At 34.0% G+C, this 27,600-nt stretch overlaps 3 protein-coding genes across 3 annotated transcripts; all 3 read right to left on the bottom strand.

Moving 5' to 3' along the window:
• Positions 1-3,889: 3,889 nt before the first annotated feature.
• LOC106133441 (uncharacterized) lies at positions 3,890-9,199 on the bottom strand. The gene is made up of 5 exons (XM_013333170.2): positions 8,779-9,199; positions 7,029-7,248; positions 6,479-6,637; positions 5,751-5,919; positions 3,890-4,293 (listed from the first exon to the last, which is right to left on the bottom strand). Exons 1-5 carry the CDS (start codon positions 9,046-9,048, stop codon positions 4,278-4,280), a joined length of 834 nt encoding a protein of 277 aa, XP_013188624.2. The 5' UTR covers positions 9,049-9,199; the 3' UTR covers positions 3,890-4,277.
• Positions 9,200-14,189: 4,990 nt separating this feature from the next.
• On the bottom strand, positions 14,190-14,754 carry LOC132902453 (uncharacterized). The gene is made up of 2 exons (XM_060947474.1): positions 14,484-14,754; positions 14,190-14,320 (listed from the first exon to the last, which is right to left on the bottom strand). Exons 1-2 carry the CDS (start codon positions 14,730-14,732, stop codon positions 14,252-14,254), a joined length of 318 nt encoding a protein of 105 aa, XP_060803457.1. The 5' UTR covers positions 14,733-14,754; the 3' UTR covers positions 14,190-14,251.
• A 6,903-nt stretch (positions 14,755-21,657) lies between these two features.
• On the bottom strand, positions 21,658-26,642 carry LOC106133476 (nuclear pore complex protein Nup214). Its single transcript, XM_013333207.2, has 3 exons — positions 26,101-26,642; positions 24,161-24,335; positions 21,658-23,449 (listed from the first exon to the last, which is right to left on the bottom strand). Exons 1-3 carry the CDS (start codon positions 26,505-26,507, stop codon positions 23,285-23,287), a joined length of 747 nt encoding a protein of 248 aa, XP_013188661.2. The 5' UTR covers positions 26,508-26,642; the 3' UTR covers positions 21,658-23,284.
• Positions 26,643-27,600: the final 958 nt, after the last annotated feature.

The following is a 27,600-nucleotide window of genomic DNA, read 5'->3' as shown; positions in this document are numbered from 1 at the left end:
TGCCCAAAGTAAGATCTTGAGACTAGTGTTTCTCACAAAAATAAAGTATAATTGACCGAGCAAGAGATGAGAGTGAGATCTACCAACAACTTGGGGTGTAAATATTTGTGTGTGTGTGTGCATGTATATGTTTGTAACGCCTTAACTTTGAAACCTCTGGTCTGATTTTTATGAAATTTAAAATGTATGTAGGATCTCTCAATGGAATTTTCAAGTCGCGGGACAATAAAATCTTATAGTATATAGTTTTTAAGATTTAAGATATTCATAACTTTGTAAAAACATAAAAGTGTTCGCGACGACAACTAGTATATTGTATAAAAATAAATATCTAAGACCAAGGGCATTTAGTTAATTTAAAACTTATATTCCTATCATAACCTGACCTGAAGTCTTGAGGTTCACAGGCAAGAACACAATCACAGCGCCCCGTGCAGCCAGTCGATGCGCGTATAAACCACTCAGTCGTGTAAAAATATAACTAAGCAAAATGTTTAAATATTTTAAAAAAACATTTTAGCTTTGCAAAATGATAAAAGCGTCAATTTATTTAACAAGGGAATGACAGCTCGTTATTGGAGCTTTGAAGGTGATTTATCCAATTATATGGTTTTAAATTCGTATGCAAGAATCTTTTACAAACACTGTTTGTACTTGACGACCTTCTATGGAGATTAAAAATAAGATATTAAAAAAAACTTTAAAAAATATTTTAAAAATAATAATTCAACAAATTTTTTTTATGTGTGTTCACTATTTTTATACGAATTACTACACCAATACGAATTACTACCTGGTACATTAAAATTTTCAAACCGGATAATGTTTGTTAAAATATAAAAAAATTGTCAGCTCTTTTCATGGCATGCCAGTATTTCTTAATACTGGGTTTAGAAGATCCTGATTTTTTTTAAATTTTATTTAAGGTACAACAACAGGTTGTATTAACATCATTTTTAAATGCAGCGGACCTACTAGGTCCAGATTTAAAAATTGCGCTTGATATTGTCATCATGAAAAAAAGTGAAAAAATGACCGTGATTTAAATTCCTGATGAAGCACTTTACTCTTGTAGACTACCTTTGATACTTCGAAGCCAAAAGATGAAATTACAAACGGGAAAATGCGATGAGGAGAAGTTAGTATTTAATATACTTACGTACAACATAATGAATGTAACATAGAATGCAAATCAGAGATAGCAAGAAATTGACCTCCATCACGCAAATCCTTATCTATTTTCACATTGCGTGAGGCGTTTACGTAAAAACTGTTAATAACATAACATATAATCACGTCTCTATCTTCTGCAGGGTAGTCAGAGCCAACTGTCATCAAGACTGAAAGGCCACGTTTAGCCGTTTGGTTTAATAATGTTTAGTTTTGCAACAAAAAGACGTAACAAGATTGTTTACATTTATTTTACTAGGTAGGTATACCTTAAGATAAGCACTATATCTAACATGAACTTTCTACGCAATATTTGTTTGGCAAGTTCTATCAATACTCTTAGTTCTTTGACGTACGTCTTTTAAAACTGTACTGACGCAGTAGACCTCAACAGTAAACCGTCTAGACTTCTTGATAACCTTTTGGTAATTGCGTATTAATATTTGCACCTATAATGTTGAGGTGAGACGCTCACACATATTTTTTTGCACGGCTAAACGAAAGGTCATTTGAATACGTAAATGTATTTAAGTTATTGAGATTTTTGATTATTTTGCCTTGTACCTCTTAATTGCTCTAATTTTATTGTTTAAATAGTTGTTTTTTTTTTATAAATTTGTTGTTATTTTACTTATTTCCTTATTATTTAGTTTGCATATCACAATCTTTATGCTCCTGAAACTTGAAAGTGGTGACATCTTGCCATAAAACAGATATCTTCTTTATGTAGTACCTATTAGAAGAATGAAACTACGAATCCTATTGAATACATGCATACATATAGTCGCATCTATATCCATGGCGGGGTAGATAGAGTCAACAGTTTTGAAAAGCCTGAAGGCCACGTTGTGTTGCTTTTATGATGGAATTGAGATTCAGATAGTGACAGGTTGCTAGCCCTTCGCATACAAAGTTTATAAGCCTATCTATATCCTTAGTCGCCAATTACGGCATCTATGGTAAGATATGGAGTTGTTCTATTCTTACGTGTCGGAAACAACACGGCTTATCCTATTGAATATTCTTACAAACTTACTTCAAATTTGACAACTTTAGTTTGATATTCATACCGTCTTTGAAGTGTCTTCAATATTTTTCTTTGTCGTTACCTTTTCCTACATTTTACGTGGGGTCGGCCCGGTATGTTAGTTTTTTCCAATTACTTCTGCCACTTGCCATCTCACTGGCCCCTTTCTACTCATAATATCCTATACGCTGACCATCCATCTCTTTTTCGGTCTTCCCCTAATTCTTAAACCAACTTTTAAGTGTCTTTACTTCAATATAAGAAAAAAATAATGTGTCATCATAATTTTTCGTGACATTTCATGATGTGAGTTTTATATATGTATATTAACTATGTTGCCTGCATGAATTCATCAGCAATTATGTCTGTTACCTATGAAAGAAACCGATATCTATTGCTATCAAAAAGTTTAGGAGCTTCAAAAGATAAAACTTTGCGATCTTGACTGACTGCCTGACTGACAGACTGCCTGACTGACAGACAGACAGACGAAACTACTGTACGTATGAAGTTGGAATTTAATTTGGGAAATAATCGATATTTTTTGTTTTACTTGGGCACGGGCATAGAAGTAGTTATACCTACTACCAAATTGTTCGAACAACGAGTCTGCAATAACTTTAGGTATGTTTTCGGTGAAAGAATAACTGATAAAGGTATAAAAATTCTGATGAAAATACTTATTTATCTAATACTAGCTGACCCGGCGAACGCTGTTTTGCTAATTAATTTTAAATATTATTACGGAACCCTATTTTTTTCCAAAATAAAATATAGTCTATGTTACTCGTGGATAATGTAGCTTTTGAATGGTGAAAGAATTTTTAAAATCGGTCCTGTAGTTTTTGAGCCTATTCATTACAACCAAACAAACAAACAAACAAAGTTTTCCTCTTTATAATATTAGTGTAGATCTATTAATATTAATATTTATTAAGATAAATAAATATTATAATTTTTATTTATCTAAAGATATTATAATAATTGTGTGAATAAATAAGAATAAGAGAAGTTTTCGTGCGCATTTATAATTAAATATGAAGTCACTGTTACTTCGTATGATTCCGACTGGTTTGGATCCACTCTATCATAATTATGTTAGTAATTCTCAGTATAATTGATAATGGAGGTATTATCATCATTATAACAGTACCTATGTATGTATGTGTGAGATACACTAACATATCTTCTCATAATTTTCTATAATTTTTCTAAAATGGTATAAAAGGCAAGAATGACTAAGAGGGTAAAGAAAGAAGAGAAATCAAGGGAGTTTTGCAAGGATTCTATTTAGTTTATAAAGTACATTGATGCCTATACAACAAAATTAATATGTTATGTATGCATACAATACAATATAATATATTAACAACAATTTTGAATAGAGGCTGAGTTGGACGGGACACATAAAAATAACTAGATGACGTCAAAGCATAGTCCATCAAAATTATCATGAAGTGATTATCAGCATGGATTGACCCCAAAGAAGTGTTAGAAAACTTTGAAATACCTGATTCTTTCACGAATAAAGAAGTATCTCACCTTACAGCAATATTTGTAAAGTAATAACAGATACTTTATTTTTAAATAGTATATAACGCGTGAAGAGGTAACAAACAAACTTACTTTCTCATTTATAATATTAGTTGGGATATAACCAGAAATATCAACAGTAAAATAAAAATAGCAAAATAAATAATTCTAGTCTTTATTTATAACAAACTTACATAAGTATTGCAAGCGCAAGCTTATTTCCAAATGCTTACAAAAATAAGCAATTCTAATAAGGACTTGGTAAGTAAAATTGATTGTTGCAGTAAGTTGAGCAAAATTTTAAAACAAATACTCATAATCATATTGGTTCAGATCCAAAAAAATTACTAATTATTACAATGTCAGCAAAAGCATGTGTCAAAAAATCTATTTTAACAAAAAATGGTGTAAATATTATGGTTAATTATTTTTTTGTTATCTTGGTTCTTGCCAGTCTTCCTTGGTCCACGGGCTTGTAAGTTCTGGTCAATTATCACAAAGTCTTAACATCACAATCACAGTTCACTGGAACAACAACTGGCGGTTCTTAGCGTTTTCCGTATCTGTGAAAAATATTTAAAATTATGTTTATCTCTATCCATCTATACATCTAATAATTAATTAAATAATTTTTTGTATTTTGACTGAGTTGGATAATGGGACAAAATAAAAGTTTTCTTTAATTTTTCTCTGTCTGATCACGCTTATCTCCGAAACTACTGAAACGGTTTAATAACAATTTTCACCAATCGCTTTGTTTTAACTTAGGAGAAGTTGCGGGCGAACGATAGTTTTTATCTAGTAATTTATTCACAGAGAGAAAGAAAAATACGTTATCTGTAGTGTTGTAAAAATTTTATAGTTAAATATTTTTATTTTTCAAAATATATATTTGAACACGTACTTGCACACATTTATTTAGTCATAGATATTTACGGTATTCTGCCCGTCTGCGGTGGTCAGAAGGGAGTCGCTTCATGTAAAAAACTTGATTTGCCCAAACCAGGATCATGACAAAAGGCACTCGGGCTCAAATCCAGAGTGATTAAGGTGTTACATTCCGGTTATGCAACGCCAGGAGGACATGTTTTTAGCCTTAAACATGTTTTTTTATTTTTGGAAATTTATTTCATCTTCCGTGAATTTATCCCGAAAGTATCCACTTAAAGGCTGCGTACAATTTCGAAGTGCGTAAGTAACGTAAGGAACCTTTGGTTACTTTAAATTTTACGATAGTTTTCGGATTGATGTTTTATGAGTACCTATAGCCATTGCAATAATTGTTTCAATTGTTTTCAAATACATTTCCTTATTTTTACTTTCATTCTTATTATATACTTGTCTTGAAATAAACGATGTTACTATTTTTGGTCAGATCATTGACTGCGGACATATCTATTTGAAGAGATCGAACTGATATGACTTGGTCATTTTATTGCTACCTCGACTTCAAATTGGTAACTTTGTTTTGGCGATGTAATTTTTAACCTGCTTCACAAGGAGGGGTTTATCAGTTCAAATGAATGTTTTTTCGATTTGTGTTTAGTTTAAAATATGATGCTCAATACCATAATATTTTAAACTAAACACAATCGAGAAAACATACATTTGAACTGATAAACCCTTTCTTTGTGAAGCAGGTAAAAAATTACATCGCCAAAACAAATAGGTAGGTGCAATAACTACCTGATTAATATCATCAGTGCTGTCATCTATATCTATTATTTGACATCAACTATCGGAGAGACCTGGCGGCCATAATCATCTTGACCACCGTTTATACTTTAGTGATATTTCATATATGTATTCATTAAGTAGAACTGAATCAAAGTTTTCCCCAAGTGTAGCTATTAAATATAGACTTAGTATGGCTTTTGGCTATATATACCTTTTCTATTGTTTGATAACATAGACGTTTCTGGTGATTTCTTTATGAACGTCGCTGAAGTTTGGCTACCGTCTCCATAGCCTCCACAGGTGTTACACCCTTCTTAACTACTGAGTTTATTAAAGTAATTACCCGTAAGATCCGGCGTTCGCTGTCGCTGTGGCAGTCGCAGTAGCCGTCGCTGAAGCCTGGCTACCGCCCCCATAGCCTCCGCATGTATTACAGCCGCCTCCTTGGTGGTATATAGGTTGTTGATAACCTGAGTTGCCACCATAACCACCTCCACCTCCACCGCCGCCGCCTGAAAGTAGGATAGGATTATTTATTATTGTATGTTCTATTGAAATGATTTAGTTAGATTAAACATTCGATCCTGGCAGTATTTATTTAATTTAAAAAGAAAGAAAGATGATTATAGGTTTTAAATTAGCTGAACTTCAGAGGCTATGGGACCTTTTTCTCTTTAGTTAGGTCTGGCAACTAGTAACAGGATGTATCACTGCCGTTGTACTGACACATCCAAGCTCTAGTCACGAAACAGTTGCAGCTGAGTAAATAAAAAAAATCTGCATTAATCAATATGGTTAACAGTCGTAAGAATTCTTGTCGTAACTAAGTTTAAATAAAATAAAATAAATAAAATTGGCAAAATAAACTCAACGTAACTATATTTTCAAATACTTATTTAGATAAACACCCAAGCCAAGACACAGTCAAATCAAAAAAGTTCCCATCTTGACCTAAACGAAGATCGAATCCGGGACCCCTGATTCAGGGGTGAGAACACCGTCACTGCGACGCAACAGGCCGTCAAGTCATGTTGTATGTATATATGTTCCTATATAATATGTTGATTTTACCTCCGCCATATCCACCGCCGTATCCGCCACCGCCTCCGCCGCCGCCGCCTCCGCCATAGCCTCCTCCGAAGCCGCCTCCGAAACCTCCTCCGTAACCGCCTCCATAACCCCCTCCCTGGCCGCCGTGGCCGTAATTACCGCCGCCGTAACCACCGTGCCCTATGAAATGTCCATAGATCTGATAAGGTTTCTATATGACAAAAATTATATGTAATAATGCCTTGTCAACTTTGATATGTTGTAAAATGTAAGTATGTAGCTTTCTTGGCAGTTCTTATCACTTGTGGAAATTACGAGTATGCGTGAAATTTAAAAAAGCGGGTTTTAAATTATCCATAAGTTTACTCCTGTACAGTCAGTACAGGAATCTACTTATATAATTCTAAACTACAATATACTAAATATAGATATAGTTAGACTAGGCTTCCAATTCCACATAAATACGAAACTTTATTTCGCATTGTATATTGTAAGTATACCATAAACTATAATATTTTACTGTAACAATGTTGGTTATCATTGTTAGTGCAAATGCCATTTAAACACACACCTATTTCTTTAACAACAACGACTGTCTTCGCGGGGCCTCCTCCATGTCCATAGCCTTCGTAACCATGTCCGCCGTAACCACCGCCAATGACGCCGAATCCTCCCCCAAAGGCGATCCCGCCACCGCCACCGCCGACGCCCAAAATTTTCTTTTTCAAAAACAGATGGCGCTTTTGCCGGTTGCTGCGACCCTCTAGGGGCGGGTGCTGATCTTCCAATTTCTAAACAAATAAAAAAATATATTTTTTTTTCTTAAAGGACCAATTTTCTTGACAGTTGCGTATAATGCCGTGCCGTGTGGTTCCCGGCACCAATACAAAAAAGAATAGGACCACTCCATCTCATCCCGTGGATGTCGTAAAAGGCGACTAAGGGATAGGCTTACAAACTTGGGATTCTTTTTTAGGCGATGGGCTAGCAACCTGTCACTATTTGAATCTCAATTCTATTATTAAGCCAAATAGCTGTATGTGGCCATTCAGTCTTTTCAAGACTATTGGCTCTGTCTACCCCGCAAGGGATATAGACGTGACCATATGTATGTATGTATGTAAGAGTCTGGAGAAGAACATAGGGTACTTTTGCACCCTTTTCCAGGATTTTACCTTTCACTAAAACTTTCTCCCAAAGGTTCACTGGAAGAGATTGCTTAGCGATAAGTCCGAAACATCCGCGGGATGACTTGGAATTTACACTCATTATGAAAAATATGAACAATTCGCATTTTGAGGCATAAGTATCTGTTCACTATGACAAAAATCAGGATATTTTTACAATCGACAACACTATTTGCTTATAACGCTTGGTTACATAAATTTACAATTGGCAATAATTTTTTTGGTTAAAGTTGGAAAAAAAAAACACGATATTAAAGTTAAAGATGACCTCAAAAGATGATATTATTAATTATATTGCGCATAAAAAACAACTGTTTTGCAAAAACAATAAACAAGGATTGTGCAGCCATTACATATAATAACCGTAAAATGTATAATTGATGATTAAATTGACCATGATAAAGATTAGTTGATTATCATTACATATCTCTTATGTTCTGTGTGTGTTCTAACAATATTTTCTACAAACAACTTTTGTCGTATACGTTTATTTTGCATATGGATATAAGTATTTTAAGATTTTCCTTTTTTAACCAACTTGTTTCACTTATACTGTAGGTATATTTTTGTTTTACTCGGCCAATTAAGAATTGATTTGAATGTTTATTTTGTTTTGAAATAAGAAGTACCTTTAAAAGGTACCTCCTGAGGTGACCATATTTATCCTTAATGTCAAGACCGAATGAGAATAAGTTGAAGAAAACGAGGGAACTCTATTATATCAGTGTGGTTGAGAAGAGTTTCAAGTTTGAGAAAAGAGATTTGAAGTGGGCTGAACTCCTTTTTTTTGAATGCAATTATTATGTAAATTCACCTTCTAAGTAAAGAGTTGAATTTGTAAAGTATTTATGCAACCCTTGACCGACCCCGAATAAGCAAAGGGATAATAAAAAGAAATAATAATAATAAAAAGATAATATTTATCTCCCCCGAGAGGGATAAAGCTGCATGTATCCTAGTTATCTTATGTACGACATTTTTTATGCAAATTCGCCAGGAGGATAGTGAAGTGTTTAAATAAATTACACCCTGAAACCAGTTCTTAGTTATTTTTAGATTCAAACTTACGATGCCTAAAAGAAACAGGAGCAAAAGTGCAGGCTAGTAGTTTCAAGGTCATCTGGTTATAATTACCTGGACGTAGATAGGTCTCGGGTTCCTATCCAGCGATTTGGGTTCAGGCTCTAGCCGCACTTTTTCCGGATTTTGTGGAGCTAACAACACCAGGATTGGGAACTGTCTAGACCGGTCTGTCGCATGAGTCTTCGAGTCTTTTGGGGGAGCCAACACCGGGGCGACTAGGACCACTCTCTCCCCGCCATCCAGGGTGTTATCCCGCACTGAAGGCGACGCGAACGCGACGCTCGAAAGCGCTAAAGCGACCACCACGCACCTGAATCCCATCGTGTTTACTGGCGAAGGACTCACAATGCCAACCTATTTATACAAGTTTTTCCTGCAGACGTCATGAAGCCGCAGGATGCTTCGTAGAACGCGTACGTTTCCCACGATGACGTTATCGCCAAGACAAACGATTCAAATGTATCTAAGATTAAGTTTAAGCCATTCTCAGTCTGGTAGCAAAAATATGTGGTAAAATGAGCTTGTCGAGCGAAACGTGATGGACCCCGCCTCGTTCGGGCAATTTGCGCACTCTGTGCACGTATAGGTAAGCTGCTGGTTATTCCCTCAAACCGGATATACTTGCCATGTTTGGGATGGTAATAACTCGTCTGTATCTTCATTTTTTGTTGGTGATTACAGAGATGGGTTTTTTACTTTGTTCGTTAAAAATAAGTGTAATTTTATTAAGTTGCTCATGCAGCCAGTTCTTCGTCGTCAACAACAACAACAGAAACATTAAACCTGATCAATTTGTCCTATAGTACTTAAACATATATTCATACATACATTCATGTCCATATCCCTTGCGGGGCAGATAGAGTTTACAATCTTGAAAAGACTGATAGGCCACGTTCAGCTGTTTGGCTTTATGATACAATTGAGATTTAAATAGTGACAAGTTGCTAGCCCATCGCCTAATAAGAATACCAAGTTATATTAGCCTGTCCCTTAGTCGTCTTTCACTACATCCATGGGAACGAGATGAAGTGGTCCACTACTCTACTATTTTTTTGGTGCCGGGAACAACTACAAGCCTCATGGTATTGTGGAAGACTGAAAGATTCTTTAGAATATATTGCTAGCGGATAAAAAACAAATTTTGTCATTTTTACCTATTAATTTGACTATTTCATGGCAATTATCTGTTTTTAGGGGTTGTTTTTAGGTAAGCAAATAGCTCATAATTTAATTTATTCTCAAAGAGTAATTGCTAGTAGCTGTAATGATTATCTTGTCATCGTATCACCTCATCAGTCTCTCGAAGCAGCTGATTCCACTAATTATATACCGGTAGGAAGACGCACCATTCAATTACCTAGGTAAGTTATCTGTCTGATTATCATGGAAAAGGTTTTTTACCCGAGTTATGACAAGGTGGTGGTTTTTTTACAGAAATTATATGTCTATTAAATACTCTTTTAATAGACATATCATTTACATCGTATAATCAAAATGTTATCTCACTCTTATTAAACACTGAATGAGCGACCAGTAATTTAGGTCACAATGATTTTGAACTTGGTATTGTTCTTATAATCGATGACCTAGCAAATCTGTCGATCTGTCTGATCGGTTACATTCATAAGCCATACAGCTGAACAAGGTATTCCAATCTCACAAATTTGTAAATAAACCGTAGCAAAATCCACTTCCTGTGTAATTTTGGAAAATAACAGATTGTTGTTAAATATGGCTCTTTTATTAAACTCTTTTACTACTCAATTAAGATTGATTGTTAAAAGTAAAACATGTTTGATTTAACTGTATGTGTTTGTATTAAAATATAAAAAAAATATATACAGATGTTCATGTGATAACAGATTACTCCAATGTTATTTTAGTTTATGATTTGAAAAAGATAATAAGAAGGAAGAAAGAAGTTGATTTTATTTTGTACACAGATATAATATATTTACTTTTTTGGATGGGCGAATTAAAACCTATGAATATCTCCACTATTAAAGTGAGTACTGCTATATCCGTACGGTGCGGGCGGGCATTGACGCATAGTATGGGTCCACTTGATCCTCTGGAAAAAATACGGTTTCTTAATTCTAAAAAAGGCTTATTAAATGAAAGTACCTTTCGAATAGAAATTTCTCTCTCTCTGTTAGTTCACATTATAACTGCTCTTGGAGTAGAGTACTCGTAAAAGCCTGGTGAAAATGTTAAAATTTACGCAATCTAGGTATGCATATATTTGTTGGTTATAACTTCTTGCACTTGGCTTTAGGTCGGTACCATCCTCTCCACTCTGGAAAGGAGCCCGGGGTATGCCCTTGATCATGGACCCTGGGTGAGTCCAGGTTTGTATCTCTTGATCATATCTCCATCTGACTTTCGTAACCTTTGCAGGAGAACCTAAATATGTACTAGATTATGGTTACCTATCCAGTTGCCTGAATGTTCAGGTTTCCTCATGATGGTTTCCCTCACATTAAGGGCATTAGTTAGTATTCAAACTAATGTACATAACTTGTGCCGTGTGTTTCCCGGCATCAATATGAAAAGAATAGGACCACTACATCTCGTTGCCATGGACGTCGTAAAAGTCGACTAAGGGATAGGCTTATAAACTTGGGATTCGTTTCGGCGATGGGCTAGCAACGTGTCCCTATTTGAATCTCAATTCTATCATTAAGCCAAACAGCTGAACGTGGCCTATCAGTCTTTTCAAGACTGTTGGCTCTGTCTTCCTCGCACGGGATATAGACGTGATGTATGTATGTAAATAACTTTGGAAATACAATGACACATGGCCGAGATAGAATTTGAACCTGTGCCCTTATCAAACCTTTTTAACCGGTATCCCACCGACACGGTTACAGGGTTAGCATAAAATCTATTACCTGCGACGTTTATAACGACGGTGGATCCTCTGCTGAGCGTGTTGGTTCCGTAGGTGTTAGGATACGTTGGGTACGTCCTGTATTGCGATGATGGCCCTGAAATTTGCAAACAATACATTCAATAACACCGATCTTCATGTATATACCAGCGGACCTATGGTCTCGAGTTCAGTTCCCAGTCGGGCTTCTTTTTGGTTTAAATGAAACTTGGAAGTTACTAATGAGCGGAAGTAACGAACGTGTAGAAAGTTCTATTAATTTATCAATATAACTTTGTACACAATAACAAGTCGCAAAATAGACTCAGGCAACCGATATAGACTCTATCCGCCAAATTTTTATTAAGAATAAACTAAAACTTTGAGTCGAGATAAAACATAACTTAGTATAATTAAAAAAACTATTTTAAATTATAAACAAAAAAAAATCTATTCCATTTTTGGCTGAAATCACTTAAACTTGCATGACACTACCTACAACCTAAAAATTTTTTACTATTGCTAACGAAAGAAATAGTGGAGCTTTCGTGTAAAAACATGTAATTGCACCCCTTACATGTGTGCTAGGTACATAAGGCATTTCGAAATATTTTTTTTAATTTTGTATACATGGTTGTATGTTTATTAATTGAATATAAAAGTTAAAATACCTGAATTGGGCACGACTATCACTGTCCTTTCCCCCGGCACAGCAGCTGCCTGGTTGTTACCAATCTTCGTATAAGCCTAAAAAGCAAAATTATGGCCTTAACGTTTTTAATATCTATGGTTAAATAAGTAATTGGCGCAAATTTATGAAATAATCTTTATATTCAATGATTGTTTTTATTATTATAGTAAAATGTTGTAAAAAAACAACAGCATTTCACATTTGCTAAATAATACATTATATAATAATTGTGCCGTATGGTTCCATCACTTTAAAATAGAACCACTTGATCCCTTCTCATAGATATCGTAAAAAGCGATTAAGGGGAAAGGCACATTTATTTAGCGCAGCTTTTACCATGATAGAAGTCAGTAAGGCACTCCCGGCCTTTGGAGGAAAAAACAATAATTATACGTACCGCGAGCTTTTCCTCTGAGAGAGTGTTACCTCATAAACAAATATTGTGGAAGTAAATCTTGATCTTCTTTATAACACTTATTGAAATGAAGTCTTAATTGACGCACCTGAATTCGTGGCATTTCGTGCGGTTCTTGAATATACAAGCATTCCACATTCGATACTACGACCAGCATCACCAGGAAACAGCATAGGTAACTCATCTCGAAGTATTTCTTCTGCGGTAGTAGCTAGGAAGACTCTAGGAGACACTGTCTGTTTATGTCTAAATACCATAGTTTTCAGGCTCTTTTATACGTCCATGGTCGCCTTGACAATACTATCTTGATGATCTTACACATTTTCTAATTATTTCATATAAATACCCACTTGCGTAATTTTTATCTAGATCTTAACCTATGTCAGCGTAACATATGTAAGTAACTCTGGTCTTTTTCCACTCATTCAATCAGTTACGTCAAGGGTTCTGACGGAAAATTGTATAAAAATATTCAATATTGAAGGCGGTTAAAAGTTATTTTATAAAGTCTCTCTAAATATTCGTGTTACGTTTCTTTACATGCAAATGTCAAAAAGCCTTCATTTGGTGAAAAAAGAAATATAATTCGTCATGAAATTTTGAATTATTCATACATAATGATAGAAAGTATTACTAAGCATACAAACTCTTCATTTTGTTGAAAAGTTAGTCAAAGTTTTATTTACGTCGTCATTGCTTACTATGCTGATCTTCTAACTTCTGTAATAAAACAAATATTTAGTATATTTAACATTTTACGTGCTAAATGCATACATGTTTTAAAAAAATTATGGGTTGTCTAAAAGTCACATTACTGCACTCTTAGAAAATACTCATAGCAATAGTACTTACTTGGACATAAATGGGCTGTGGAAGAACAATCGATTTAGCTATATCTTCATTGGTTTTATCACCATTTGCTAAAACCATGAGCACAGGAAAATCTTTAGCTGTTTCTGTTTCCACTCCCCTAGCTCTGAATGCAGTATCCTTCGGAGGTGCTAGAACGGGTGCCACCAATACTACTTTATCTTTATCTTTTACGACCATCCCATGGGCATATACGAAATGTAAAATAAACATTAACACTAATAAATTCATCGAATCAACGAAACTCATCGCGTCTGGTACTGAATGTAGTAGGAAATAAGCTTTGAGCTTTATTTATACACGCGTTATTGAATATCATCACGACTTTACATATTGATTGACATCAATTACCCTTCCTTTTGTTTTGAAGGAGATGGTCGATTAATAACTAAGCAATATTCAAACTGATATCAATCTTTTTTAGATGTTACTTCCACTTGGCAAAAAAAGTGTAAATCCCAATATATTATGATATATAACGAGTACATATATATATAATAAGTACCTATATGTTCTAGCCTCAGAAATCCAGACTATTTAACAAGATTTGATGTATTATTTAGTTAAGTAAACTTTGTATAAGGATCATGATAAACAACCTCACGAATACAATCATCGTTTATTATTATAAATCTTAGGTAATATGTATTACTGGTCGATCTTGTGTTCCACGATTTCCTCATTGGGTATCCCTCTTATCTGCCTCAAGAACAGGTTTTTGTTCATTTTTAGGCTGCTCAGTTTTTCTCTGCACAAAAAAATGAGATAACATTTAACATATCGCTGTGTTAAAAATGAGTTCTTATAATCAAACGTTTTTAAAGATGAGCATCTTGATAACTGATGGTGTTGCCCATCAAAATAATTATAATAAATAAAAAATGATTGATTACGTTTGCAAAAACACTTACGTGTACATGCAAGATTGGTGTATCTTCGGAAGTCAGTCCATCGTCTTCTGGAATGTAATATAGCCCATCTGGCAACTTATCTTTATCACCATCAGTTCCATCTACCTTGGACAACATCAGTACTCCACCTTTAGGTGGTATACCACGAATCAGATCAAATAAATCTGCTCCAGGTGCCATATACAGAACAGTTTCCTTACCAAACGTGTTCCAGGCAAATAACATTAAAATCGGAATTATACACTTCATATTGATTACACTTGTTTATCCAATAACAGCAAAGGACTGTTTTTATAAAGTATTCTACATCCTTTTATACTATCTCGAAGCTTAATATACTTATTATGTATAAGATGATTGAATAAAAAATACTAAAGGCTCTATTGATATTCACTCTATTGAAGATGAGATTAGATTTAATGAAAAGATTTGGCAGAAATAAACTGCTTCTTGCCTAACAACAGCCCTCCTTTAGCATTTATTTACGCATTAGTTTCTCGTGCTCCATTGCTTTTAAGTCCGAGTAAACATCCACAAAAGAAATATATTGAGCCTATTTTACTCTGTCGGAAAAGACGTCCACTTATGCTTAAAACCATTGATATGAGTGCTACTTGCATTCAAATTCAACACCAGACCCTGCGGTCATAAGATAGCTCTTAATACCCACTTACATATACAGTATTTCCCAAACGATGGGTACATTTGGTTGACCATATTGATATTCGATAAACGAATATTGAGTTGTTCCTCGGTTGTCAACTAAGCCTTAAGTATAGTGAATGTTCAGCTCAAATTGTTTTCAAGTTAGGCAAGTTATATGGACCTCCAACAAAGACTTTTATTGAGGTACATCCATAACAAATGAAATAAATATTTAAAGAAAGACAGTAAAGAATGTATTTTAGTTTGTCACGAATATAAATAAAATCATATCATTGAACTCAAAAATCATTTTTGATGGAATTTAGGATAGAAATAGACTTCACCTCTCTGGAAAGCAACCGGTGTTGCGCATTTTGGCTATAGTTTTTACACGTAATAACTCCCATTAAACCTCCATAACCTTTGCAGGGGAACCTTATCTATTTTTGATTTAATGACATCCACGGGAATGAACTGGACGGTACAGTAGTGTACTGTCGCTAAACCGTCCAGTTTCAGTCAGTCCGTGAAGGTACCTTCAAAAATAAAGTGGCAATTTTTTATTCCAGGAAATTTCATTTCACGAGACCGTTAACCGGTGCCGAAGTCTAGCATAATATTATAATCTTATCTGAACGAGCAATATAATAACGCCATGAATAATTAGACGTAGCTAATACCGCAGTATAGCATATGTATAGCAGTTAAGAGCATGATGTCATGAATAAGTAGGTAAAGTGTTTTTAAGTAAATCAGGGATTTCCGAACATGATATAAAACATGATTGATTGTTCTACGCATAATTAATACAATAGTAGAAAATAATTAGATCCAGTATATTTCCTAAGTACGATATTTGTACATTTCAAGTATTCGTTCAGTAAGTGGGAAACACAGATTTCTTATAACTGGATTTAGTAACAAACAATAACAAGTTAGCATTATAATTGGGTGGTATTACAGTAACTAGTATTAACTACTGTAATATGATGCCCATAGAATTTCCATTAATTCATAGGTACCTTGTGTACTATTTATTCCATGATCACTACATTGTATAAAGCAAAGATGCTTCCCGCGTCTGTTTCTATGTATGTATGCTTACATCTTTAAAATTACTGAACGGATTTCGTAGCAATTTTTTTAAAATGGTTAGTGTGTTTCAAGTAGAAGGTTTATATGTATAAATGCTACACGTGCGAAGCCGGGGCGGCTCGCTAGTAATATTACAAATATGTAGGTTTGTCTTTCTGTTCGATCGTCTAAAAAGGCGCACCCTGGACTTCTCCCATCTTCTTTCAGATGATCGCAAGATCTTAGTTAATCAATTTCAGTAGTAAGTCAAAAAGGATGTTAAGAAGAGATATGGATGGATAATTAATGAACATACTATTATATTTAATTACTATCATAATATTAATTGCAGAATTATCGTGCAATAAATATTTTAATCTGCCACCTGTAAACGTCAATTAAGAATAAAAATATGCGCGCAGCGTGCTTCCCCGTATTTGCTTTAATAATTTTTATACAAGTATTTCATATAAGATGCATTAATGGAATATTAATAAGGGAAATATGCCAATTGATTTTACAGATAGACAAAAGAAGAATAGATAGACAAAAGTATCTGAACATTTTAACGACATTCCCAAAAAGTAAAAATGGTTCTTTTTAACTTTACCGGAAAGCACATGGTCAATCGCCTATAAAATGTGTACCTATGGCTGTTTTTCTTATCATTGCTAATGGGCACTTTATGTACTCTACATAGGTATGTATTAAAAAAAATACGAAACACATAAACATACTTAACGATACACGAATTCAAGGGCCAGATGATGTTATTCAATGTAACAAATACCAACGTATAGTACTTATTGTCTTGTGGAGTTGCGAGATATTGAAGAACTGGAGTGAAACTACTCACTTTTCATGTTATTTATTTTTTTATTGAGTATATATTATTTTGGTTGGCCATTGAACGGGCCGAGGGTCTGTTTTCTGTCTATCTGTGCCTGTGTCTGAATAAAAACAGAATTTCGGCTGGTCAAGATATCGTCTTGTCGTCTTAGTCTCGATGTCGATTGTCCTTTTTTTCACAGTCTGTCAGTCGGTTTTAGTCATCTAAATTGTCAAGTCAAAGAGTCTATTTGTCCATGGAGGCTGAACGGCCGCTACAGCCATTGTTAATTCTTAATTCACTGTCTACTGAACAACGTGTTGAGCCTTGGTTCATACTTCATTTCTGTAAAAAAGGAAATATGGCGTGAGTTTTATGTACAGTTACAATAACTTCATCAAATATTAGGAAGAATCCCAACTAATATTATTAATGCAATTTTATTTTATATGGATGCGAAAGTAAGTTTATTTGTTTGTTTGTTGTCTCTTCACGCGTTATCTATTGAACCAAATTTAAGTATATAATTAAGAATCTGGAGAAGGTCATGAGATACTTTTCATCCCGGATTAAAGTATTGTTCATCCATGGGATTTGCGAAGAACCTGTATTCTTTGTGGCGCTAAATTTGCGCGTGTGGTGGTTTTATAATTATTTTGAGAATGTCCTTCGGGCACCACACAGGTTACGAATTATATTACCATGAATGGTAATTAGTTACACAATCAATGGCAAATTACTGACAGGAGGAAAACTATTTGAAAAACTTCGTGTGAAAATCAGATTACTAAGAATTGGCGTAATTTGTGTCGTATAAGTAAGTACTTTTATTATTTCCTTATGCTTTTAATTTATTACTACAGTTCACGCACGCTAATTCTAGATGCAATAATTTTTATTATTTTTGTATATATAATGTGTGTAATGGGTGATTTTGCTGAACACAATAAAGTAGGAGTTATATGTTTTTTGTGAACTCTTTTGGACTCACATAATAAAAGTAATCATTTTTAACTATTAACAAAATATTCTATTTTCTTTGCGAAAATATTTGGCAAAGTGTAACGTAACCACACTTTATTGTCATGAAATGCATATTTATTGTCCTTATGTACCTACTTATGTATAAATTAAAAAAATATTTATGGTAATTTTAAATCATTACTGATTAGTGAAGGGAATATAAGAGATTTTAATCAAATGGAGTGCCAAGACATGCTGATGTTATTCATAAAATGACGAAGGCAAACCACATCCTCATGAGTCTATGAATACCTACATGAAAATAAACTGAAGGTATTTAAACTCATAGAATCAAATGTTTCTTCATCACATGTAAGTTGCTACATAAAGTACCAATTCTCCTTCCAATAATTAACTTACTTCTAGCATTAGTTTTTAGTCAAAACAGATCGTGTAGATAATCAATCATAAATTACTATAATATTTGACAAAACATCTTACCTTTGGTGGGAACGGCGGGAGCAGGTCTCTTGATAGTTCATTGGAATTCCCTGATATTCTTGGTATTTCAGATATTTTAAATGATTCTGTAGGTTTTATATTGATTTTTTTTACTGGTTCTAATGGTGCCACTATACTTTTGGTGGTGAACGATGAAGTAGATGCTATTTTATCCGGATTTTCTAAAGGAAAAACTTGCCAACTGGTTACTGAAGAGATCAGTATAAATAAAACAAGGAATTTTATCATTTTGGAAAATTTTGATTTGGATGTTACAAACGATCTTTACGACAGAATCAACCCAAATGGAATGTTTTATTTAAGTGTGATCCGAATTGATATTAATATAATAGTTGAATTAGCATGTCTGGCAGTTAACCCTGAATACGGCCAAAATAGTTTAAAATTATGTACATCTATTGATTATTTGCAATTTTTTTTCAAGGTTTTGAAAAATATGGCCATTGTTAAATCAACATATTCACGTGAAAAGACAAATTAATATTTAATAATTAAATAATAAATCGCCAGGAAAATAAAACAATTGTATGAACTACATAAAAAGAAATAATAAATTATACGTAAGTATATCACTAGATATACTTATGTATAATTATGCCTTATCTAGAATAATATAATATTCTGTGATACTACCGATTATCAAGCTTAAAATAATTGCAATTAATTAATATAATTTGCTTATTTTTCAAATGCAATACTTTATTTTATTTATCATTTAATAACAGTCAAGCACGCTGCACAAACGCATCATCTAACATCTTTTTAAAATCATTACAGATTAGTAAATTTTTTATCTCTTTCCATACTCCTATTTTGACGTCGTCGTCGTAATCAAAAATGTATCCCACAGCATACATAACATCGAATTAATGATCATTCGCAGTCAGTGCTATTGTCTTATGACTCAACGGAATATCCTGATCCTCATTTGCACTTTATTGTTATTGATCATTGGTTTACATGCCGACAACCTGTCGCATTGTCGTTTCCTATAACTGATTACAACGTTTTTCTCATAAAAATTGCGCACATTGTACTGAAAAAAAATATCTGAAATAGATTAATGAATGATTTGCAGCGATTAATATAATTTTATAAGTTGTATATTCATTACGTTGTTTTATTAATTAATTAACTTTGTATATGATCATATAATCGCGATCTTATAATACACTGTGTAATACTAAATTGTAAATACACCAATGATTATTTTCATCGTACTGCACTTCGTTACATTTTTAGCTACCTATTTAATGATATACCGCCCCCAATTAAAATCCGCTAAGATATTTAAGCAAAACTTTAAGGCATTTTTACAAAATTCCCAACTTGATAACTAATGCCTGTATTTTTAACCTTATTGTTATCTGCAATCCCAGCGGTCATTTTTATTGATTTACATACATACATATAATCACGTTTATATCCCTTGCGGTGTAAACAGAGCAAACAGTCTTGAAAAGACTGATAGGCCATGTTCAGCTATTTGGCTTAAAGATAGAATTGAGATTCACATAGTGACAGATTGCTAGCCCATCGCCTAAAAGAAGAATCCCAAGTTTAAAAGCCTATCCCTTATTCGCCTTTTTAGAAAACCAGCGTCATGACCATGTCATGACATAAACCTTCTTGGTAGCATATAAGTAAGAATAAGATTTTTAAGTTATGTTTACTTTTATTTTATGCTTCCATAAAATACTTTATTTCTTTTTTTCTGATTCCACATCCCCTAAAATATTGCAACGAAAGACTACATGTTGTGATATACATATGTAACAGTGTTGTTATTTTTATTAATTAATTTATTTTAATTAGCTTTTAATCTTCTATCTACATACACTTACAAATGTGGTGGTCTTAACTACTATCTGCCGAAAACTAAGACGGCTTAAAGTATATTTGGTTGCTACCTAAAGCAGGTGCCAGGTGAACGATCGAGTTAATAAATAAAAGTCTTGAATCAGATATTTCAAGCGGAGAAGAAACTAACCGGTTTCACGCAACCCGTCTACAAGTTGCCAGATTGTAACATACAAACACGTGCCAAAATTATTTTATTTTATTTAGCAACTACAATGTCAATTTTGATCGTATGGTGGTTCCTCCCGATTTCAAATTCTTCTTCTTCCTCCTAGAATTAATCCCGGTTATATCCTCACCTTTCTATAGACAGAAACCTGGGATGCACCTTTTGACCATGTTATTGGTGGTATTGAGATGTAGCGTCTTCCGTCTGACCTCCCCAACTTCTGCAGGGGAACCTAACCTATATTGGACCATGGTCACAATTGCAGTGGCCTGAATTCGCATATTCCTTTAATCGCCTTTTAAGACATTCTTGAGAAATAAATGTTCTGGATCGGTCCTATTCTAAAGCTACAAATAACACTCTCTCTTCACTCTCTCTCACACTCTTATTAGAGATTTTTTTCAAATTCAATTTAAATAATTTTGTTTGCATAATATGAGTACAACAAGGTCTTAAATTTATATGTATACCAGATTTTGATATCATCATTTAAAATAACATGAGAAATAATTGAGGCACGCCTTGGTCCATTTTGAGCCACCAACCTTTCAAAACATTTTCACATTTGTAGCTAAAATGCGGTTTAGATTGTAAATTATAACATCAGTCACTGCAGTACTAGTTGACTACGAAAATGTACATGAAATAATAACGCCTCTTTCCCGGGGTGGCAGAGACTACAACCACATTCATCAATCTTTCCCTTACGTTATCAAAGAATTTTAAAAGTCAGATTATCAAAAACAAAATTCAGTTTCCTGTGTTTTGAAGAGAACGGAGACCATATATTTCTACATGGAGAATGTTCATTATGAGGTGCTTGAAACAAGTTTTAAAATATTTCAATGATCATAGACATTGCTATGTAAAAATTTAAAGGTTAAATGTTTGCTATTTTTTTGAGAAACAGGCGAGCTAATTCTAGTAGAACAGTATATTTTTGCGGGATGAATGATATTCTTGTCACCTTCCTTAGAAAATTGTAAGAGTTGCTTACGCGGAAAGTTGTTAAAAAAATTATATGTAGTACATAAGTACATAATTTGTACACACCGTTGTTGTTGTTAAAATGAAACACTTTTTAACTTAATAATTTTATGCTACAAATTATAAATTACTTTGTATTGTAAGTCGTATCGTAATTGATATTAAATAAATAATAAGACTACTTTTAACTACCTTCGCCAAGTCAGTTAAGCTGCGTACTCGTAGTAAATTTTTTTCACTAAATGAAGATAAACCAACTTTAATAGGTCTTTTTGTTGAAAAATACATTTATAAAATAAAGTATACTTAATAAAAAGTTCATTACAACAGTCATATTTCATGAAGCTTTTTTTTTCAAACTGTTTTAACAAATAAACATATCAAGATTGTTTAACTTTATTTCAATACTTATAAAGATGGACTTTAGATTTAATTTTAGGTAAATCAATAATAATAAGGTATAATCATGTTATATATAATAATGTCGTTATACGTACATGAAAAATAATTAATATCATTGTTTCATACTGAACACATTTTAAAATTGAGCGAGCTAAATGATGAGTATGTTTAAGAGATCTGGATTATATCATCATACTCAAAACATTTTATAAATAGAATAATATTGTGCACATTGTCAAATGAGCACTCAGTCAATGTGAGTTTGCAACAATATATTTCTTTTTTGGTGTCTTTCTTTATTTCTTTTATTCTAAAAAACTAATTATGAGTATTGCTCATTGTGAGAAGTAATTTACTTATTCTAAGTTCAATTTTTGATGGCTATAATAAGACAGCACTTTTATATGTCTCAAGTATGAAGAAACCCTTTCGGCGCCACACCCAAATTTGAAAATTCATATGAAAAGTTTATCAAAATATTAATCGTTATCGAGATGTTATCTTATGAGTATATGCGAAGAAAGTCTATGTTTTAATAACTCGTTACAGTTTTTATAAAGTTAAATTTTTACCTTAAATCTAGTGATGACTTGATGTTTAACGACATCGAAGTAATTTGTGATGAATAATAAAATTATTATATCTAACTTTGGCTGTTTCAATTTACTGTTTCGCCACTGCTTTCTCCATTTACAATTTATAATTATGTCCGTTTATAACATTATTTATGTAAATTGATGCCTGAAAAGAAGCTTTCTCTTCCTCCCTTGGAGTTACTAGAAAAGTGTTAAGGCAATTTCTGAACTAACTGACCACAAAAATCGCAGTAATCTTACTAATATTATAAATTCGAAAGTTTGTGAGCATGTCGGGATGTCAGTATGGATGTTTGTTACTCTTTCACGCAAAAACTACTAAACCGACTACGATGAAATTTGGTTTGTAGGTAGGTGAAGACCCAGAATAACCTATAGGCTACTTTTTATCCCGGAGTTCCCGTGGGATTGATTCTACGTGGACAAAGTCGCGGGCGGCCTCTAGTAATAGATAAAATCACGCCTCTTTCGGGGTGGAGTATGCAGAGACGACATCTTTATACTTGTCACCATACATTTAGTTTAACCCAAATGGGAATAATATCGGACAATATTATTGTGATTTCTACGAGTATGACATTCACATATTTTTAAACACTCTATGTAGACATGTAGTCACACACTATAAAAATAAATAAACGTTACAAATTCCTGTTTTCAGTTATCATCCAGTTCTGTCAGTGACTACATTTTATAGGATATGATCCTTCACACTTAAATCTCACAATAAATAAAAATACATGCACTGGTACGACTAGTTAGATATGAAGACTGATACGAAATCGTCAGCGCCCTTAGTAGTAGGTCCTTTCCTGAAGGAAGCCGCTCCCACGCTCTTGCCTCGTCCTAGGAACCCTGGGAACGGGAAGTTGGGAACGCCTCGGTGTCTCACGTCGAAGGCAACGTTGTCGTATGTCGGCTGAAATGTAGAAATTGTGTCTATTTATTTACTTATCTTTACAAAGAGTATATATGTATATATGGCGATGGGCTAGCAACCTGTTACTATTTGAATCTGAATTCTATTTGAAATAATGTGGCCTATCTGTCTTTCAAGACTGATGGCTCTGTCTACCCCGCAAGGGATATAGATGTGATTATATGTAAGAATGTATGTTAATATAAATGCCTCTTTAACGGAGGGGTAGGCAGAGATTTCCAATTGCTTTCTTAATTTGCCCCATCTATCGCTTCAGCACATTCATAGGTCTTTTATACCAGAAAGTTAGGCAAGGGTTGTTGTTATTTGTAACACAGAATATATTTTGTAAATTTTGCTCGTATATAAATATATATATTTATATACGATATATATATATACGTATATTAATATTCCTTAATATGATTTCACTCTTATCAGAAACTATTGTATTCCTATTGTTGCAGTTTTCCATGAGGATGTATAAGGAGGTAGGTCATACCGTAGCATGCGCAAAGTTGTCGACAAAGTGACGTCCACATCTATATTGTCATCATACCAAAGCTGTCAGAAGGTTTGGTTTACATCCTCATCACACTGGCCAGATTTTGGTTCATTGATTATTATGATATGATAGTAACTTAATACTACTTGGCAAGTCGTTTAAACAGAATAAGTTTTCAATAATGATAAAAACACGACAATATTTACCTCAGACTGTCCAAAACCTCCTAAAGCGGAGTTGAAGCCGAAGCTTTGCGAAGCACTCTGACTTCCGGACCCGAAGCTGCCCGCGACGGACGAAGCAGACGAAGCCGCCCCGGACGCGGAGCCCCCAGGGCCGCTGAACGAAGCTGATTGACTGCTAGCTTGGCTGCCGCTGAACCTGGAAATTTTAATTAATTTATTTAATATTAAAATTTGAATTTTACTTATTGATACATTACACACACATAGGAACAGCGTGAATTCATTACACACAGACAAAGAAACAGTGAGATAAGAGAATGTTGTGATGTAAAAAGAGATATAGTGAGAGGAATAGAAAAGTAAATGTTTGATTGTTTGCTCATGTGGAGAGGATGAATGAAAGTAAATGAATAAAAACGTTGACTAAACAAATATAGAAGGAGAGTGAGAATGGAAATATTTGAGTGGCCTACTACGAACTTACTTCTTGTAGCTTTTATAATTTTGGAAGGCTTGTGTACTTATACAGGTACATAATGTCGAAAATGAAATGTAGATTACGAGTACCTACAACAGTGTCATTAGAATGATATTCCGATTACGATCTTTATATCTTACGGAGTGGGCAGATCCAATAATTACAAGAGTTAAATGTTTAACTAGACGAAAAATGCACATGGAATGGTTCCAATTATTATTAAAGATCTAAACATTTATCCGGATTTCAATCTGACGCAACGATACATTATGCAAAATCCGCTAATAAGGGAGCAAGTATATCAACAATATATTAACATCAATTTGCATAACACGTATGTAGTTGGCTCCAAAATGGGTTTGACCAACATTAAGATCGTCGTGGGACGATTCTTGCGTGTACAGTAAACTTTATAAGTTAGATAACGTTTTTTTTAGATCGAGTAGGTATGTGTCTTATACAAAAATCTTTCAATCATTTGCATAAAGTATGATTTGAGTAATATGAACCAGCCTGTCGTTGTAACCAAAGTTTTTTAATTTATAGACTAGGATCGAAAAAAGTAAGTGATGGGTTGCTAGCCCAAAGCTATGAAGAATATACATTCATCAAAATTTCATTAAGCTCATACATTTTTAATCTGACCTTTCATCAGATCGTCCTTCAATAGTTCAAGATAGGTTCGTTAAACCGATATCTTCTGAATCTCATGGCTGTCATTTGAATAACCAAAGAAGTAAAATTCAACTTCCTAGACATTACAAAATTGACTTCGCATTTTTTAAGCATAATTAATTTTTGTGCTATTGACAGTTACTTCCCGATGAATTTGCATCAAATTTATTATTTAATATTGTATATTTATCCATTGTACAGAACTAGTTTTTATATTTATAAATAAATATATACAAGACAGATAACACAGATTGAGTTAGCTTCGAAGTAAGTTCAAGACTTGTGTTACTAGTGACGAACTCCGCGATACTATATTTTATAATAAATACTTATTTATATAAACGTCCTAGACTCAGTATATGTATGTATAAAAATATGAACTAAAAGAGTTTGCGTGCAGTTCCACTGTAGTATGTTCTAATATAGTATAATGTGTTAATACATATGTCAGTCACTTAATATTTTTTCTCTTTTAAAGATAAATATCAGTAAAAGTATTGTATATAAATTTTTCGTATAAGTTTAACATTTACTAATCTGAGAAACAATTTCAGCAATCAGTAAACGTACAGACTTGGTATAATGTTAAAGTTTATTTCTTTGTGATATAGTATGTCAGTTACAAATTGTAGATGTAATAGTAATATTTTTAGTGATCACACCTTTTATGAAAACCAGTTGTATTAATTGAACTCGTGAGTGAACAACGACTAGGTAAATAAAATTCAAGAAGAACTAAAAAAAAATGAGCTGTAATAGTAATATTTTTATCTAAAGTAAGGTATAACCTAACACCGAGAAACCTTACCCTCCAAATCCAAAAGACGACGATTGGCTCGCCGACTGCGATGCTCCAAATCCTTCGTTAAATCCGAAAGAGAAAGATTGTGAAGCGGAATGACTGGCACTGCCGGCACTACCACTGCTGCTCACACTGGCCGTCAGCCCCCCATTTCCCGAAGGCGCCACGTTAAACCCACCCCCAAAGAACCTGGGCTTCACTGGACTAGGAAACGTTCGCTTCGCTGGCTCGTTGATCAACGTAGAAGGATCTCGCTCCAAATGTTCCAAAACAGGCAAAACTGGTGGCGTTATAATGGGCTCCAATTTCTTCCCGCTCCGCACGTCGTCAGGGAACACAAACCCGTCCGCGGGCGCCGGTAGCGCCACCTTCGCGAGTGTCGCGATAAAGAAACAACATAGGAGGAACTTCATGGTTGGGAATAAAGGAGATACTATGTCGAGTTGTCGATGTATCTTGTTTTAATAGGGTCGGGCGAGGTCAACTGCGATGTTGGCATGCGGCCCGCGCCGCAGCCTTCAGAAAATCCACTGCGCCGCGGTGGAGACGACGTCCTGAGGAGCCTGCTTCCCCCTCCAGTCGTTAACTTTCCTTATGCAGTTAACTGTCTTATTGTTTGACACGGATAATGGAGGTTTATAAGAGGTTGGGAAATCCAATGTCCGAATTCCTTGTGGGATCCGCTTTGACGCTGAGCTGTGATACAATATTATTAACATGATAATAGTCTTGTTATATAATGAATTGCTAAACTTACATTCAGACAATAAAATGAATACATTATTCTTCACTTTTTTGGTGAGCATATCATAAGAATGCGTTGATGTCTTTTATACTATAAATTAAAAAAATATTGGCATAAAACCAGTGATATTTATACGCTATTACATATCAGTACATTATAAACCTTATATAGATAAAGTTTACAATTACCAATTTGATGAATAGCCATTTATAAGTTGTTTCCAATAAAATGTTTTCCAACATAGTAAAGGACCACTCCATTACCAACTACAGATGTCGTAGGAGGCGATTAAAAGCTGTGATCTAACATCACACAATCACAGAAAGCTGATTTCTGTTACTTCAGTCCTTTTCAATGTCAAACATAGAACATAAAATCTGCCCTTGCGCATGTGGTAATAGAATACGTAATATTTTGTAATAGGTATCGTTCAGTGAACTTGACGGTCTGTATGTGACGATCACGGGCCCGGGGTCACGCGTGTCGTGTCAGGGTTACGCACTCATCACTGACTTGTCATACACATCATTTAAATGCACTTACATACATATATATATACGATCATGACTTTTTCTCATATGTTTTCAAAGTTAAACCACGGAACTGTTCTTCCTGAATTTTGGATATTAGAGTTGGCGTGGGGTCAAAGGACAGATTTTACGAGGGCGATGCAGCGTGCCAAAACTAGTTGATTGATATTAAAAACAAATGATATCATTTCATTTATGTATATATTGATAGGTTATCTAATATTGGTTCGG

This window comes from Amyelois transitella, chromosome 3 (assembly GCF_032362555.1).
Source record: "Amyelois transitella isolate CPQ chromosome 3, ilAmyTran1.1, whole genome shotgun sequence".
NCBI classification, from domain to species: Eukaryota; Metazoa; Arthropoda; class Insecta; order Lepidoptera; family Pyralidae; genus Amyelois; species Amyelois transitella.
Note: the sequence above shows the minus strand (reverse complement) of the source record. Positions and strands in the feature narration are given on the sequence as shown.